At 42.0% G+C, this 18973-nt stretch overlaps 1 protein-coding gene across 2 annotated transcripts in view; it reads right to left on the bottom strand.

Moving 5' to 3' along the window:
• RPRD1A (regulation of nuclear pre-mRNA domain containing 1A) overlaps nucleotides 1–18973 on the bottom strand; it is a 74860-nt gene that overhangs the window by 50952 nt on the left and 4935 nt on the right. For both annotated transcript variants that reach the window (XM_034416323.3, XM_034416322.3), the window contains exons 2-4: nucleotides 5776–5905; nucleotides 5069–5175; nucleotides 4889–4974 (exon numbers count right to left, since the gene is read on the bottom strand). In XM_034416323.3, the coding sequence (XP_034272214.1) occupies nucleotides 4889–4974; nucleotides 5069–5175; nucleotides 5776–5905 (323 nt within the window). The remainder of the gene's footprint in view (nucleotides 1–4888; nucleotides 4975–5068; nucleotides 5176–5775; nucleotides 5906–18973) is intronic.

The raw sequence follows: 18973 nt of genomic DNA, 5'->3' as shown, positions 1-18973 counted from the left end.
TAGATTAGCAGCCATCAAGTTATAGATTCCCTGACCTCCAGAAGCACTCTGCCGAATAAAAACAAACCTGTTTTTGGCCTTCTGGGGCCTCTGTGCGTCCTGTTTTTTGCCTCCCCGGCCTCCAGAAGGCAGGTGGGGGCCAGCATGTGGGCGGGGCAGCTTTGTGGTCCCATGTGGGCCATAGTTTGAGGACCCCTGCTCTAAGGTATTGTGAATGAATGAATGAATGAACAGATGATTTATTTGACTTTTTGGCTACAGGTGAAAAGCATTTCTCATGCATGTTTGTGTTTAAATGTTTGACTATTAAATGAAAACAGAAAGTAGTATCTATCACTCTTGATAAAATGGGAACGCTCAGTTGAGTGAACACTCATCCCTGCCTTCCCTACCGAGATTGATTTCTCTATGCACCCATCATGCAGATGGCAAATGATGGTGGAGCATCCCCCCTCCCCGAAGGGAAGGCTACCAGCAGCGATGGTGACGTAGGGCTGCGGTGGCGACGAGGAAAATGCTGCCCGCTGGGGCGACGCCGAGGGAGGACTGCCGGGCCCCGCCTGAATCTCTTCGAATCTAGACCTCTACAAGCTAGGTCTATTGAGAGAGAGTGCAAACCATCGATTTGGAGCTCTCTGGTTGGAGGCTTTATTGAAGATCTGGGAGTTAAGGGGGGGAAGAAGATCTGGTGGAGACTGGGGGAGCTGGAAGATGGTGTGGACTGTCCCGCCCCCTCTTGGTTTGTCTCCACCCCCCCTTCCTTCCCTCTTTCTTTTTTCCGCCGCGGCCTGGTTTGTGGGCGTGGCCTGGACTACTATCTCCCCGACCAGATTTGTCTTGCACCCGGATTTAATAGCTCCTTGTATGCCCACAGCTGATCCCGGTTTCCGGCAATTCCATCGGCCCTATTGACATTAACATCCACTTGCTGTGAGGAGAGATGTGAGCCTGGGCGGGGGCACCGAGGGAGTCATCCTGTTGCAGCTGCCACTGTATAAGACCTGCTGACACTGGCCACCGTGAGAGGGTGACCGGGTCATTGCCTTCTGGGACAGCTGCCTGAGACTCCTCTCCACTGTCGTGGGAGGACAGTGGAGTCCGGTTTGACCCCCGGCCGAAATGGTGGACTCTCTCTCCTGGACTTTTCTTTAAACCATCACTAAGAATCCTTGGCCTCTTTCCATCTTCCCCAGACAGACTTTTGGAACCTTAGATGTATTCATCTGCTGATCTCTTTGCACTGCAAGACTCCCCCTCTCGCGGGCCTGGCCCTCCATGTTATCGAGGGCCTATCCTGATGACGGGTCTTGGAACCCCGAGAGATGGCATGCAGCGAAGAGGGGGTTGAGGGGTTTTCTACGTAAATTTTTAATGAAATTTTTAAGGGGTGGGAATAATGATTTTTTAAGGGGAACCGGGAGGAAGACCAAGGGGTTTGGGGGGATGAACCCACTAGGGTCAGAGCCGAGCCTGGCACAGGGGGACAGTTTGGAGGGTGCAGGTCGAGGGATTGGGGAGGGGCTGGAGGACCATTTGGAGGAGGAATTTTCCATCAGCACGGTGAATGGGAGGGGCAGATATGGCGGGAGCAGGGGACCATATGTGTTGGGTGCTCGCACTTGCTATCTGAGAGCAATTGCTTGCCCCGGTCCCCAAGGCTCCGCTCAGACACTAGGTGGCTTAGATACTCAAGATCTGGGCCTTCGGCTGATGCTGTGCAACACCAGATCCGTGGTAAATAAGGCCCCCCTCATTCACGATCTTATACAAGAGGGAGGAGCGGACCTGATGGGTATTACGGAGACCTGGTTGGGCCCGGAGGGCGGCGTCCCTCTGGTCGAAATGTGCCCATCAGGCTTCAGAGCATTCCATCAGCCGAGGGCCCAGGGGAGGGGAGGGGGGGTGGCAGTTATTATTAACGAGGATCTGGGTCTGAGGGAGACCACTGTGCCTCAGATAGTCGGATGTGAGTCCCTCCTTGTGAGGTGGGGTCATGAGGTTCAGATGGGCTTGTTGCTTATGTACCTGGCTCCCTGCCACGTGGCAACAGCCCTACCTGAGCTACTTGACGTGATAACCACGGTGGCAGTAGATACACCCAGGCTTTTAGTCATGGGTGATTTCAACTTGCCATCCGTTGGTGAAACGTCTGAGGTGGCTCGGGAGTTCATGGCTTCCATGATAGCCATGGACCTGACCCAGTTAGTTCATGGCCCTACTCACAGGGGAGGTCACACTCTGGACCTGATTTTTGTCTCTGGCCAGTGGTTGAGTGGTCTTGTTATTGGGGATATAGACATGGAACCCTTGTCATGGACAGACCACTCACTCCTTCGCCTGGATCTTTGAACCGCTGCCCCCCGCCGCAGGGAGGCGGATCCAATTAGCTGGATCCACCCCAGGTGCCTAATGGATCCTGAGAGGTTCCAGATGGAGCTTGGGCCATTTCCTGAGGTTCTAGCACATGACTCGGCCGAGGACCTGGTAGCCGCCTGGGATTGGGCGGCTGGTGGGGCCTTGGACCGAGTCGTGCCTTTGCGGCCTCTGACCCGGTGCCGATCCCGAGCGGCTCCTTGGTTCACGGAGGAGCTAAGGGAAATGAAGCGCCGGAAAAGACGCCTGGAGAGCGGTTGGAGGGCCAGTCTCGCTGAATCTGATCGAACACTGGTAAGGTCGCATATTAATCTAGTGGCGATAAAGACGGCAAAGTTTAATTACTTTTCCGCCTCTATTGCGTCATCAGGGAATCGTCCGGCCGCACTGTTTAGGGTGACCCGCTCCCTGCTCCATCCGGGAGTGCGGGAGGATCCTTTGGAAGGCAGGGCGGAGGATTTTGGGCAATACCTGTATGACAAAATCGCTCAGATCCGGGGGGATTTGGACTCTGACTGGGTAGATCAGGGCGAGGTGATGAGGAATAGTCTTGAGAATGTTATCTGGGAAGAGTTTGACGCTGTGACTCCCAATGATGTGGACAGGATTTTGGGGAGACTTAGTGCAGCCACATGTTTACTGGACCCGTGTCCCTCCTGGTTGGTACTGGCTTCCCGGGAGGTTACACGAGGCTGGCTCCAGGGTGTTATCAACGCTTCGCTGAATGAGGGCCACTTCCCCGCTGCCTTGAAAGAGGCGGTGGTGAGGCCTCTCCTCAAGAAGCCGTCCCTGGATCCGGCAATATTGGCCAACTACCGTCCTGTCTCCAACCTTCGCTTCATGGCGAAGGTTGTTGAGAGTGTGGTCGCGCGACAGTTCCCACAATTCCTGGAGGAAACATCTTATCTAGATCCGTTCCAGTCAGGTTTCAGGTCTGGGCACAGCATGGAAACAGCATTGGTCGCGTTGGCTGATGATCTCTGGAGGGCTCGGGACAGGGGCTGCTCCTCTGTTCTGGTCCTGTTAGACCTCTCAGCGGCTTTTGATACCATCGACCATGGTATCATGCTGCACCGGCTGGAAGAGTTGGGGGTGGGAGGCACCGTGTTGCGGTGGTTCTCCTCCTTTCTCTCCGACCGGTCGCAGTTTGTGTTGGCAGGGGGGCAGAGGTCGACCTCGAGGCCTCTCATCTGTGGAGTGCCGCAGGGATCGGTCCTCTCGCCCCTTCTGTTCAACATTTATGTGAAGCCGCTGGGCGAGATCATCCGTGGCTTCGGGGTGAGATACCACCAGTACGCTGATGATACCCAGCTGTACATCTCCACCCCAGGCCACCCCAATGATGTCCTTGAAGTGATGTCCCAGTGTCTGGAGGCTGTGCGGATCTGGATGGGGAGGAACAGGCTCAAGCTCAACCCTTCCAAGACTGAGTGGCTGTGGCTCCCGGCATCCCGATATAGTCAGTTGACTCCATCACTGACTATTGGGGGCGAGTCTTTGGCCCCCACAGAAAGGGCTCGCAATCTGGGAATCCTCCTGGATATGCAGCTGTCCTTGGAGGAACATCTGACAGCTGTAACCAGGGAGACCTTTTGTCAGGTTCACCTGATTCGCCAGTTGCGTCCCTTTCTTGATCGGGATTCCCTGTGCAGTCACTCATGCCCTCGTCACCTCTCGCCTTGACTACTACAATGCTCTCTACATGGGGCTCCCCTTGAAGTGCACCCGAAGGCTCCAACTGGTCCAGAATGCAGCAGCGCGGGTAGTGACGGGAGCAGCATGGCGCTCCCATGTAACACCGCTCCTGCGCGAGCTGCACTGGCTTCCGGTGGTCTTCTGGGTGCGCTTCAAGGTGTTGGTTATCACCTTTAAAGCACTCCATGGCATCGGGCCTAGCTATCTTCGAGACCGCCTGCTGCTACCGACGACCTCCCATCGTCCCGTGCGCTCCCACAGAGAGGGCCTCCTCAGGGTGCCATCAGCCAATCAATGTAGGCTGGTGACCCCCAGGGGGAGGGCCTTCTCTGTGGGGGCACCTACCCTCTGGAATCAGTTGCCCCCAGAGATAAGGAGAATCCAAGACCTTAGTGCCTTCCGCCGTGCCCTTAAAACCCACTTTTTCCAGCAAGCTGGGCTGGCTTAAGAAGAATTTTAAATGTTTTAATTGGTTTGTATTTTTAATTTTGGGCCAAATTTATATATATTTTAATTGTTTTTAATATTTGTATTTCATGTTTTTTTAATTCTGGCTGTACACCGCCGTGAGTCCTCAGGGAGAAGGGCGGTATATAAATTTAAAAATAAATAAATAAATAAATAAATTCACAGCAAGTTCCGTTATTCATTAGTACCCAGCAAAATAAGGATATGGGGAAAACACAAGAGACAATGTGCTTACAGTTGCTGGAAAAAATTATATTGATCTCTTTAGAAAAAAAAACCCTCAAAGTGCAAGATCAACAGAATGTTTAGAAGCAAGACATTTGTAGATGTTATTTTTATACACTGCTAGTACCTGGGGAGGATCACAAGGAGAGCTTTGTGCTGAAGAGTTATCTTCGATCTTTATCTGCTCATATGTGCGTTTCCTTGGGTTTCCATCTAGAAATTAAAAATTAAAAGATTAAAGATTTAAAAGTCAAATATGAAGTTATACAAACCATAAAATAAAAGGCTGCATATGAAATTTACTTACACAAAGCTTGTTTAAGTTGTTCCAATACATCATTTTCATAAACAGACCTTTCTTCCCAAATAGACAGCACACGGCCTAGATGCTTTTTGCAACTATCATCAGTTTCACTATGATGGCAAAAATATTACCAACAGAAATGGAAGAAAAACACGTAAACAGAAACTTATCTCAACAAATTTCTATCTACTTTATTTGTTTTATACGAACTTATTTCAAGTCACCATATGCTAATAGATTATTTGTATTTTCAATCAGAAAAAAAAGGTTCCTTCAAATAGTTCCCATTTGTTAATGCTATTTAATTTTTGATGATAATATGGTCTATAAGAAGTTCATCAGTTTGATCGTTTTAAATGTCTGAATCTTGATGCTCATTTTGTTACATTAAATAATGCTGCTTACAAACTTCTGGACCTATTAAAACCATATTGTATAGATTTAGCCTTACAACAGTCATCCTTCACCTATGTCAATTACAAGTCCATTTCTGCCTGAGTATGTACTTCTTATCCTGCATGACAGAATGAACACACACACACACACTCTTCCACTACACTCATGTACACACAAACTTATGCATTCAGTTCCATTTTCTAAATCAAATCAAATAGCAATCTATAGGTCACTTTCATTTTTCTAGGATGATGATTTTTGCCCAGAAAAAAAATAGTTCCTCAGATTAATATACTAAAAGGAATATACTATACCTGGATACGTGTTTAAAAGCTTCCACTATGACAGGTGCAAAATCTTTTGTGAACTCCGGCCCTTTTCTTTTGCTATTTTGAATAACATCATTAGCCAGATACAAAAAAGTTAGCTTCCTGTTTGGTTTGGCTAAAAAAAGAGGAAAGAAAAAAATAATTGTAGCAATCTAACTAGATTGAACAGTTTTTGTCCCAGAAAACATGGGGTTTTTTGAGGACAAATTCATCTTTGCATATGAATTAGTAAGATAGTAATACTGGGTGTTTTAACCAAAGATTAAATTGAGATTCTCCAATGTACAAGTAGTCCTCAATTTGCGACCACAATTGAATCCAAAATTTATGTTGTTAAGTAAGGAATTTGTTAAGTGAGTTTGCTCCATTTTATGACTTCTCTCGCCACATTTGTTACCTGAATCAATGCAGTTCTTAAATTATTAACACAGTTAAGTGAATCTGGTTTCCCCATTGACTTTCTTTTTCAGAAGATCGCAAAAGAGGATCACATGAGTCCGGGTCACTGCAACCATCATAAATGTGAGTCAGTTGTCAAACATCCAAATGTAAATCACATGACCATGGGGATGCTGCAACAGCCATATGTGCAAATAATGGTCATAAGTCACTTTTTTCAGTGCTGTTGTAACTTTGAATGGTCAATAAATGAATTGTTGTAAGTTGAGGATTACCTGTAGTTTCAAATCCAATATGCTAATTATTGTGCAGTATTATTTTTTTATATTCTCTCTCTCCGTTATATGTAACATATACTGTATATGTTAGTCCTTTGGGTTTGAAGAAGACAGGCTGTTGTGCAGTTCACCTATGAATATGTAGGGTGGCTATGCAGTCCCAGTGCAGTTTAGTACAATAGGAACATTGAAAGTCCATTGGTGTAGTAATTGAGGGTGTTCTTCTGTGACATCATTCACAGCTTTCTATCAATTTTGATGGTGCCTGTCTTCAAAGCCAGTGGAGATTTTAGAGCACAGGACTTGCCTATGGGTTCTGTCAGCTGCAATTTCTGGTTCCTTGGCTGGATGTCACAATGGTGCAGGATTTCTTTCACCTCAACCGGTCAACCATGTAGCACCTACATGGTTGACCTAAAGATCTCTTCTTGGACTCCACTCACTACAAAGCAACTAGCAAGGCATACAGTGGTCATCTATTCTGATGTGTCCCAGCCATTTCACCTGGGCTCTTGATAATCAGGGATTCAATGTGAGTGGACTCTGCCTGAATTGAGACTTTGAGGTTGGACTTCATGATGAAATGACAGGGCAAGTTCTTTACAATAGTGAAATATCAACTCATTTGTCATTTCCAATGTGTGTAACCCCACTCCTATTCAATCTGTGTTTTGCTTATATGTTGTTACATGCTGTACAGCTAGTCCTTGACTTACAACCATTCATTTAGTAACTATTCAAATTTACAACATTGAAAAAACTGACTGGCTGGCTTTTATACTAATAACTATTGCAGTATCTCCAAGGTCATGGAATCAAAATTTGGCGGTTGGCAACTGGCATGTATTTACTTGCACTGTCCTAGGTCATGTGAACACAATTTTAACCTTCCCAGCTGGCTTCCAAAAAGCAAAGTGAATGGGGAAAGCTAGATTCACTCAATAACTGCATGATTCATTTAACAACTGCAGTGATCTCCTTAACAACTGTGGCAAAAAGACTGTAAAATGGGTTGCAACAACTATCTTGCAATAGCAATGGAAACTAGCAATGGAAATTTTAGGCTAAATTGTGGTCGTAAATCAAGGACTATCTGTGCATTGTCTGAACAAGGCTGTATCAATTAGATACTGGTTAGGCAACTCTCTCTTTGATCTATGTATGTATGTATGTATGTATGTATGTATGTATGTATTTGTTTATTTACTTATTCATTAAATTTATTTGTCACCATTTTGTTTCAAACAACTCTGGGTGCTAACAACATAATAAACATTAAAAACATTAAAATCGTTGAATATAAAATCACAGAACAGACAAAATAAAATAAGATGGAAGAGGAAGCAGTGGGGTGGATATAGAATTAGCTTTTAATTATTCTGCCACCTCCAGTGTGATATTGCTCCATTGACCTCAACCCATCTGGTAGAACCAAGTTTTAAGACTCTTAAGAAAAGTCAGGAAGGTGGGAGACAATCTCACCTCAGAAGGTAAGATATTCCAAAGGGCAGGAGCCAGAAGACTCTTCTCCTATACCCCACCAGCCAAAATTCCTTAATCAATAGGATGTCCTCTCTGCTGGTGGGTGGAGCGAGCCAGTCCCACTAGAATGAGACGGTTCCTCAAGTAAATTGGAACCATACCATGAAGGGCTTTATAGGTGATTACCAACACCTTGAATTTCACCCAAAAGCAAACTGACAACAGTGCAGCTCACACAGCAGCGGTGTAACATGGGCCATTTTAGGGGCTCCAAGAACTGCCCATGCTGTCATACTTTGGGCCAGCTGTAGCTTTTGAATGCTTTCAATGGTAGCCCCATTTAAAGCACACTGCAACAGTCCAAATATGAGATGACTAGGGCTTGAGGGACTGAGCACAGGGATTTCTGATCCAGGAAAGGTTGCAACTGGCACACAAAATGGAATTGTACAAAGGCTCTTCTAGCTGTGACTGCCACTTGCTTTCCGAGCACCAGTAGTGAGTCCAAGAAAATCCACAAGTTGCAGATTGGGTCTATCTGTGGTAGTGCCATCCCATCCAGAATTAAAGATGTTAAAGTCCTAGATCTTCAAGCTCCATGTACCCAAAACCACTCGGTTTTGCCAGGATTCAAACGAAGCCTGTTGTCCCTAATCCAGGACCCAACAGCCTCCAGACACTGTGAGAGGGGAGTCACAGTATCATTGGATGACCAAGGATGGACATATAAAGCTGAATCAGCATACTACTGATACTTCAACCCATGATGATGGATGATCACATCCAGTGGTGTCATGTAGAAGTTAAAAAGGAGAGAAGAGAGTACCAAGGCCTGCAGCACCGAGTGGCCAATTACTCCTCATTCTCCATCAACACCAATTGGGATAGGCCCTGGAGAAAGGAGCCAAGTCAGTGCAAAACTGCACCGCCGAGCCCCAAACCCATAGCTGACCCAAAAGAATATAACAATCAACGGTAGACCTCTTTTTCTGAGGTTAAAAAAGAGCAAGGATGATTGTACTACTCCATCCCACTCTTGCCAGGAATCATCAACAAGTGCGAACAAATCTGTTTCTGTCTCATAACTGGTTTTGAATCTGACTGAAAGGGCTCCAGAAAATCATTTGTCAATAATAACACCATGTATATTATATTAATAGAAGTATAATACTATTATAAATGTCTGTTATAACACCATCATAAATAATATCTTTGTTCAACTATTGTGCCTTAATCTGACATAGAGATAAAGCATGAAAAATTGATTTAATTAGATTTAACTAGGATCTTCCCAAAGCTTTTATTCTATATCTTACATTTCTATTTCATACATTCAGCAATGCTTCAGATCCATCAGAAAGAAGTTCACAAAAGTGTATCAAGGAAGCCATAACTTGTGTCTGGGTATTGCAATGGTCTAGATATGGTTTAATAAATTTAATCCAGACAAGACTGAAGTGTAACTATACATTGTCAACAATGTAGTTGACCATTTGCACAGCTGAAATCCCCATACCATGCGGATGTTCTGTTTTGAAATTTTGAGATTCTGCTTCTGAATCATGGACATGGACAAAAATACTTTCACAAAGCTTTGTCTAGCTATGTCAACTTTTTTCTGGCTACCCTTTTTGTAAAATCATGATTGCATTTAATAAATTAACGCCTCTAAAAATATTACCTTCCTGAGAATACCTGAATGAATAACTGTCTGGGTTTGGAGGGTTTGGCAGGATAGCAAAGCCCAAAATGAGCAGTTATTTAAAAAAAAAACTACAAATGCACACATGCACAATGTTAGAGAGTACCAGCCTTGGGAAGGAAAGAGAGTAAGGTAGATGGGGCAGGGAAAGGCTTCTTCAAGAGGCAGTTTATAACACCTTTAGAATAATGAATAATGCCATAGGCCAGATAAGGACTAGCAATAAAAAAATTCTAATTTATACAATAGAACGTAGAATAATAGAGTTGGAAGGGACACTGGTAATCTTCTACTCCAATACCTTGCTCAAGCATGGAGTATATGTCATTCCAGATAAATGGCTGTCCAATCTCTTCTTTGAAAACCTCCAGTGATGGAGACCACAACTTCCAGAGGTAAGCCTTTCCACTAATTAATTGTTTTCACTGTCAGGATATTTCTTCTTAGTTCTAGGTTGGATTTCTCTTTAATGAGCTTACACTCAAGTATACTTTGGAAAATAGGTTGACTTCCCTCTTCTCTATGACAACTCCTTAAATATTGGAAGACTGCTATCATATCACTCCAGTCTGTCTTTTTGTTAAGTCTATTCATTAATTTTATGAATACTGAAATTTGTTGGCAGTGTTTTAGTAGAGAATTATTTTTAAATTTATTTTTATTAAGCTAAGTATCTGTACCTCACGAGTTCAAAAAAATCATACTAAACATTTTTTAAAAAAAAAAAGAAAATTAGTGATATAAAATTCCCTTCTTTGCTATGCCACCATGTTTACAATTCTTAAACACCTGGCATCCATCAATAAGCATATAATCCCTTAATTTGGCTACAGCTGCTTCAGCTTTCCAAAGTGTTGGGGTTTTGGAAAGAATGGAGCCATCTGGATTGAATGACCTTTTAAGAATAGGGACAAAAAAGCATAGTTGTAATGTTAAACTGCTATATGATATTGGATATGGAGATATTTAGTGAGAGAGAAACTGTTGAGAAAACTGCTCTGGTGTGCTTCGGATTACTTCGGTGGAAACAAGTCAGCAGCGGAAGTGCAGGCGATTCAAATGGAGAGTGAGATGTTGGCTACAGTGTCTGGAGGTGCTGGGACAAAGAAAGGGAATAGCTGGAGGTGGAGTCAGCCTCATGCTCAGCATTTTGAATGGCGGAGGTAAAGGGGTGGGATGGAGTGGCAGTCGTTGCAGCAAGCAAGTATTCAGAAGAGGAGGCAGTGTGACCGTAAGAGAAAACTTGCAAACATGGAGGTCTAAGAACTAGGCTAAAAGCTAAATCATATAGAATGTCACTTCTATTTATGATTAATACATATATGTATTACTATGCATGGGTATTGTGTGTATGCATGCATTGTATATATGCATGTGTGTATGTATGTATGTATGTATGTACGTATGTATGTACGTACATAGAGCATGTGTATGTATATTATGTATGTGTATACTTTTGAGTGCAGGCAACAGTATTTCATTTGTAATATGTGCCAGTGTGCCCACAGTAAAAAATGAGAATAAAGGTTATCTATCTATTAATTTGGGGTAAGAGTCAGGGTGACTGGATGGAGCTAAGCACTTACTGGCCAGATACCCTTCCTGATGTCACATGGAGTTCACACCAGATTTTTTTTTTATGTCCTAGGAGAGCAACATCTGCCATTATCTAGGACTGAACTTTCAATCTTCCGAGTGGGAGGTGAGGGCCTTCACCACTAAACTACCACACTGTTCATATCTATCAATATGTATATAAATAAGATATAGATAGTCCTACAGATAGTAGACTTAACAACAGTTCATTTAGTGACCATTTGAAAGTTATAACGGCATTGAAAAAAATGACATGATCATTTTTCATATTGCCTTCCCATGGTCATGTGGTTTATATTTGGATGCCTGTCAAATGACTCACATTTATGATAATTGCAGTGTCTCAGTGTCATGTGATGACCTTTTGTGACCTTCTGACAAACAAAGTCAATGGCGAAACCAGATTCACTCAGGGTGGATTTGATATAAATCAAACTGATTTAAATCACGATTTAAATCACTAGTCAGTAAGGCTTGATTTAAATCATAGTTTTCTACATAAAGACTAATTCTTGCTGGTATAACTTTAATATGCAAGTAGATGAAGATTTTTAGAATAACAACTTTTCATATTAGTTTTTTTATCCCCAGTTTAATAGGTTAATCATTCATATTTGGACAACTTTTCTGTTGTACTTAGGAAGGAGAAAAATAATCATTACCTTAATAATAACAATTTAAATAGATTTATTCAACTAAAACTGTAACATTACAGCATATGTTATTTGCTTAAACAAACATCCATGTTTGTTAACTAATTTGGCTAAACAAAATATATATATTTTAAGAAACGTAAACTGTCAGCCCAGCCTACACATGAAAAACTTAAATACTGTCCTCTATAGCTCACTCATCTTCATCTTCTTCTTTGTTCATAATCTGGAAAAGAAAAACAAGCTTTCCTTCTTTATCGGGTCCCAAACGATTTCTCAAGTTAGAATGAATGAGTCCAAAGGAAGAGAATATTCTTTCAACACCTGCAGAAGAAGCTACTGCAGTTAAAAGTGAAATCATTACTTGAACAGTCTCTAAATCCAAGTGCTTAAGTGACTTCCAACAGTTCACTGGTGTGACTTTCTTTAAAATATCTTCAGCAAGCATATATTTCTTGAATGGTTCCCCCTTAGCTTTGAAGTTTATTATAGTTGGCATTACAGATGGATGATTGTTGGATATCCATGCCATAGCTAACTCCTCTTCCTCAGCACTTCAGTTTTGACCCTGATACTGGATATTGGAAATATTTGCCAAAAAATGAGCTGGAGACAGTACTTGTCCCATTCGTTTTTTTAATGCTTGTAATTTAATTCTGTGTAGTTTTTAATTCATGTGTAGTTCTTTTTTAAGTGTTCACTCAGTTCCTTCCAAATTTCAACAGCATCAGCAATAAAACAGCTATTTTTCTGTATTTTGTTTAAAGCTTCAGAGATGGGTTTCAGGATGCTCAGCATATGTTCAACATTTCTCTTAAACCCAATGTTGAGGATTTTGGCCGTGACAGTGCCATCTATTTTATCTCGATTTTCTTCACAAACTGTCATCAGAATAAGCCGGTTCTTGATATACTGCTCAAAACAGTCCACCACAGAGTTCCATCTTTTACTGTCACTTCTTGTAAGTATTCTGCTGTGTGTGCATTTCCTGACATATCAATTGTTTGTGCAAGGAAGACTTTCCCTTCTTCTGTTGTTATACAAGCACATACAATAGGATCATTGTGGACATTACTTCACCCATCAATACTTAGGTTAACAATTCTACCCTCCAGAGCTGTTGCACATAGCTCCATTTCTCTGTCATACACTTTATCCAGCAGTTTCCCTGCAACATCTGCTCTGCTGGGTGGACTGTATCCTGGTCTCAGTGACTGAACCATTAATGGAATTTATTTACCAAAAAAATTAAACATATACAGCCTTATTCTACATAATTAAAAAACTAATCTTTTTTTCATGATGGAATAATCTTTGGATGGTAATATATTTTCCTCAAAAAGCATTTTATTTAAAAAAATCCGATTTAAATCAAAAAAATCCGATTTAAATCAAAAAAATCTGATTTTTTTTATTATTTTTTTTAAAAATCATTGATTTTTATCTACCCTGGATTCACTTAACAATCATGTTACTAATTTAACAACTGCAGTGATTCAGTTAACAAAGGAGGCAAGGAAAGTTGTAAAATGGGTCAAAATTTATTTAACAAATGTCTCACTTAGAACATAAATTTTGGGCTCAATTGCAGTCGTAAATCAAGGACTACCTGTATATCAACTATCATGCTAACAGTAACAACAATGCACTTTATATACTACAAATGTGGGGAATGAGCTGATGGTGAACCTTTTCGGCACAGGGTGCCCAAACCGGAATGCACGTGCATGTATGTGCATGTGCACATGCCAGAGCGCCGAAAATCCAAAGACCAACTGGCCGGCGCATGCATACCTGTTTTTTGGCCATTTTTTGCTGTTTTTTGGACCGGTTTCAAGCCGGTTTTGGGGCCATTTTCAGGCTGTTTGGGGTCATTATTGGCCTGAAAAACAGTACAAAAACAGTCTGAAAACAGCCTGTTTTTTGCCATTTCTTGGGCCGTTTTCAGGCCATTTTCCAGCACTCCAGTGCCTATGAAGACCAGCTAGCCGGCACGCATGTGCGCGCTGGACACCAGAAGAGCAGCTGGCGACTGTGCACGTGCCCACACGTGCCATAGGTTCACCATCATGGTTCTATGTTTTGAAGCTGTGTTCCAAAACATCATCTCTTCACAGCCCTTTGAAAGCCCAATAGGGAAGGTATGATTTGAATATCTGGAGACAAACTGCCACAGGAAGAGGAGCATCATCAAGCTCAACAATAAGGGCCAATGCAGATATCACTGTCAACCATCTGACTAGTGGACCCAAAAGAAGTAAACATTATTTACTTTGAATACCAAAAAGTAAAATGTTATTGGATATACAATTTTGGCACTGAGGAATCAAAACCTGGTTTTTCCGCACAATGGCCTGCTTAGTTAAAAGATAGCTTCCCTTTCTCTTCATCCCTGGGTGTTCACACTGTCCAATTATGAAACATCCTTTTGTTATGGGAATAATCCACCTCCTTCTCAGGCAGCTGCAGGCACCTTGATGGTATCCAGGCTCTCATGATTCGTGCGCAAAACCTCAACATTCCATTCTACTCTTTCCTCCCCACAACTGAATGGCAAGTTGAATAATAATACAATTCAAAAGGAGCAAAACGGCTCAATCTTGACAGCCATTCTTTTAAAAGGGAGATTCTTAACAACACTTCTTTCCACAATCTCAATGCCAGCCTCCACCTGCTGTTCAAGCAGGAACCTTGAATCCAGGAGGATATCCAGGTTGTAAGTCAGTTCCATCTGGAAGAGCACAATCCCTTTTACAGTTTAAGACATATGTCTTCAGATTCAGTAGATCTTTAAATCCATAGCCATTCCATCTTGCTAATGTTAATCCTAGCCTATTTTTCCTCATCCTAACAGATACCAGGCTAGGACCTCCATTGCCTCTCCTGGAATGGAGCTGTCTTTCTGATATCATCTGCATGTTAATAATATCCTATCCCCATGTGAATGGATGCTAGGATCTTCATATAGATAATAAACTAGAAGGGAAGCTGATATTTAATATTGGAGCAATCTCTCCAAGGAAGACGAATTGCTAAAAACATGTATGTTGTTCATGGCATTGCAAATCACTGAGAGATCCAATGGGAGCCAGAGGTTCCATACTCCCCTACAGTGCTTATCAGAGAGTTACCTAATATCTACCCATGAATGGAATAAGAACAGCAAAGCAATGCTCCTTTTGGTGCTATAGTATACAATTGAATCTGAATTCTTACTATTACCTGGAAACATTCATTTTCTGTTTTGTTTCCTATGACCTTTTTCTGCCATCTGATAATAGAGATATTCTGCCAGACTAGGGGATAGGGAAAGGCTACTAAAGATAGAATTCTATCAGATGCTCACTTCACCTGCCTATTGTAAGGGATAACCAAACTCTCCAGAGAAATGCCTGCCCAAGGTTTGGAAAATTCCCCAAATCCTGTTTGGAAACCCACAGGACACATCTGGTGCGCAGGGTAAACTAACTAAATTGATATCTTCCTCCCTGCAGTTTCATGACACTGGATCACTCCAAAGAAACAGAAGCCAGAGTATGACAAAGGTATGATAGAAATAGCCCTGATCCTCAAATCACATCTCATCAAATCTCAAAAACAAAAACCATAAGTGTGTGATCTCCTATGAAGGTGGGGTCTACAATCACCTGGACAAGCATAAGCCCAGGTTTTTGGAATTAATTCACAAGATGTTTCTAGGAAAGGAAACTGAAGTACCTCAAAACCAACTGTCTGGGGCATTCTATAACCAACCCTTAATATATTGAGATTCAACACACACACACACACACACACAAAATTCCTTCTCCTTCCATTGCTTCTGTTCCTTTTAAACAAGTTATATCCGTCAAGTGCTTTATTCCACTCATGGCACACATTCTACCAGGACATAATTACTCTTCTGTGGTCAAGGTGGTGTCATATAACTTTTTTCCCCTTCGCTAAACTGGGCATGGGAGTGGCCAGCACATGATGCATCTGGGCCGTAGGCCGGGAGTTTGACAGCCCTGGGCTAGACTAATGAACAGTGGGAGGAAAAGGGAAAATTTTTCTTTCTTTTTTTTTGTTTATAACAACTTTATTAATTTATGATGCCATATACAAAAAAAATACAAAAACAAATAGAAGACAAAATAGGGAAGAGAAAAGTGTGGAGAAAAGGGGAGGGGGAGAAAAGGCATTGACTTCTGACTCCCTTTGGTGCAGTAAACCTCAACTTTTTACTTTTACTTAATAGTTTAAACCAGCCATTTCTATAACAAGAAATCTAATTAGTAAAACCCAAAATCAAACTTTCATTATTTTCCATCTCAAGCACAAAGTCCAGAAGTGGTTTCCAGGCAGAAACCACTTCTGCCTTAAGTGATTTTTTTCCTTGATCAAAGTAGTCAATTTAGCCATCTCTGCTAACTCCATCAACTTCTGCAGCCATTTGTCCATTGTCGGGGTTGATTTTTGAGCATAATCTTGCTGTCTTTAATGTATAGCATTAAAGATCCAGATTTACACCCCCCCCGGTCTTTTTCCACTAAGCTCAAAAGTATTGTCTCTGGGTTTATCTTTATATTCACTTTAAGAATTTTCTGAATCCTACTCCAATATTTATAAACTTCCTTCTTGATACTTATACTTAATATTTTCTTGTTTTGCCTAATGTCTCTGTTCAAGACCTCCAAATGCCAAAATAAACAACAAAGGAGACAAGGGGCATCCTTGTCTCGTACACTTTTGAATTTCTCATGGGCTAGTTAAAAGCCCAATTTAAATTGTCAAAGGCCTTCTCTGCATCTAAGAATATTAAAGCTACCTGGTTTTTTTATTATGGTGTTGTAAGTAGTCAATGATATTCAAAACAGTTCTCACGTTCTCTTGTCTTTTTGGCAGAAAATCAAAATGGTCTTCATGAATATACCTGTAAAACCTTCTTTAGTCTGCCAAAACTGCAACAAAAAAAATTGTAATCCTTATTTAATAATGAGATTGGCTCATCTTAATGTTTTGACCTTCCTTCGGCAATAACACAATATTGGCTTCTTTCCAAATTGTGGGTATCTTTCCCCCCTTTAATATATGATTCATTATTTCCTGTAGTGGCTAAAGAAGTTCATCTTCAAAACATTTATAGTATTGGCTTGTAAGGCCATCTGGACCTGGAGCTTTGCCTGATTTCATTTTTTTATAACTTCTGATATTTCAAAAATTGTTATTGAGTCATTCGTAAGTTATTTCTGTGTTCGTAAAAGTTTAGGTAACTGTTGTTTTAACAAATATTTATCTATTTTTGCCATATTTAACTCCTGTTTTTTATAGAAGTTTGAATAAAAATTATAAAAAGACTTTTAAATATGATCATTGTCTACCAGAGGCTATCAAAAACCAGAGCTATAATCCACAAATAACAGCCTCACATATGCTGGGACTGACCATGCTGCTGGGTGGTTGCAGGGAGAGCTGCTCTGTGGGGAGACAGAGTGGATGGCTGCTGGGGGAAGCCCAGCAGTGAGGATACAGAACCAAGTTTAAGTAAGAAATTGTTAGATTTAGTTATTTTTAGTCTGTATTTTCCCAGGCCGTGTTTTACAAGACTTTTCCTCTCAGAGCAATCTGGGGCTGGGCCACGCAAGTATTGGCCTTGCCAGGCCTATGTGATTCATCTCCACCTACTGAACTACCAAAGCATATGTATAGTAATTAAATGATCAAAGTATTACAGAAAAACCTTTCATTAAAATTATTTTATATTTATGCATTTCAGTTCTCTATTATATGTTTTGAAAATTTATTTGCTGTTTTTTCATATCCCTTCATACTATTATTTTTTAAGTTCCTCAGTACTACTGTCTTTCGTTCTTTTATTTTTCCCTTTCATGGATGCCTTTGGAACCTTGTTTAAACCAAGTTAATGTCTTTTTAGGCTTCTTCCACGTGAGGAGTTCACTTTTTGAAAAGTAAGAATTATATGTCACGGGGGGGGGGGAGGCATCAGGATTTTAGAAATGCTTAGGTGGGGCACAGCCAAAAAAAAGTTGGAAACCACTGCTCTAGGGTCATGGTAACACAGCACAACCTGGCTGGGCCAGTTGCGAAGTCTGCCCCTTACTCCATCATATAGCTCCACATGTGGATGAGGAAGAAGTTGCTTGGTATCCCCATTGCATCTCACCCCCAGTGCTGGTGCATCAATCCCCTTTCCCTGGGAAAATGGCCCAAGCTGGACTCCTTTGGGCCTCTGGGATCAAGTCAATTACCTGTTCCAGTGCTACATAGTGGGGGTCGGGCTCATTTGATGTTGAACCTGCATACTCTGGCTGGATGCTGGCTTTCGGATTGGCCCCCTTGGCTGAGAGTCACCCCAGGAGGGGGCTTCTCCCATTCTTCCATCCTTCCAATCCTGGTCAACCACTGGGCTCTGAAGCAGTGTCCTGCTCTAGTGAGGCTTTTGCATCTTCTCTCCAGCCAGATTCTTTTCATTGCTACCCAGTTTAGAAGCTGCCAATTTCCACTTCCTCCTATATTTCTTGGGAAGACATCTTTTGCCCAATCCCCATGGTAGCGGTTGTCCTCTGGGTGGATTGTTATTGCAGTCTAGCTGATTCTATTTGTAGTGAAAGGTATATGTTTATTGATGCCAAGCGGCTATAGCATAGCAAAGCTAGATCTGAGGAGTCCTACACAAGATGCCCCAAGTTATCTCATCCATTTCCCAAGCCTCCCCACTTGGTCAATTTCCTAAATGTCCAATAAAATTCAATGTCTGTGACTTTTGGCGCCCCTTTGGTGGCTGGTTGCTTCTGCTTCCAGGCCAGCTGGCCTCTTCTGATGTTCCAGATCTGTTTCCTGTCTTTTCCCCTCCTGACAACTCCCCTCCCCCTATATTTCATGTCAGGTTGGTTTCAAAGCGAGGAGGGTTGCAGTGGGGCGATGGTAGTTCTGACACCAACTTGCAGCAATGAAGAATATCTTCTTTGTTTTTTGTTTCCACTGTTACACTATGCCTTATGGAGAGTGGTTTCTATTGTCTAATTCCCATGCAGTATCTTTTTTCCTTTGAACTGATAAATCTTGGTACAATT

The sequence above is a fragment of the Pantherophis guttatus genome, chromosome 4 (assembly GCF_059756535.1).
Source record: "Pantherophis guttatus breed Tessera chromosome 4, ASM5975653v1, whole genome shotgun sequence".
Classification (NCBI taxonomy): Eukaryota; Metazoa; Chordata; class Lepidosauria; order Squamata; family Colubridae; genus Pantherophis; species Pantherophis guttatus.
This window is presented reverse-complemented; position numbering and strand designations above follow the sequence as displayed.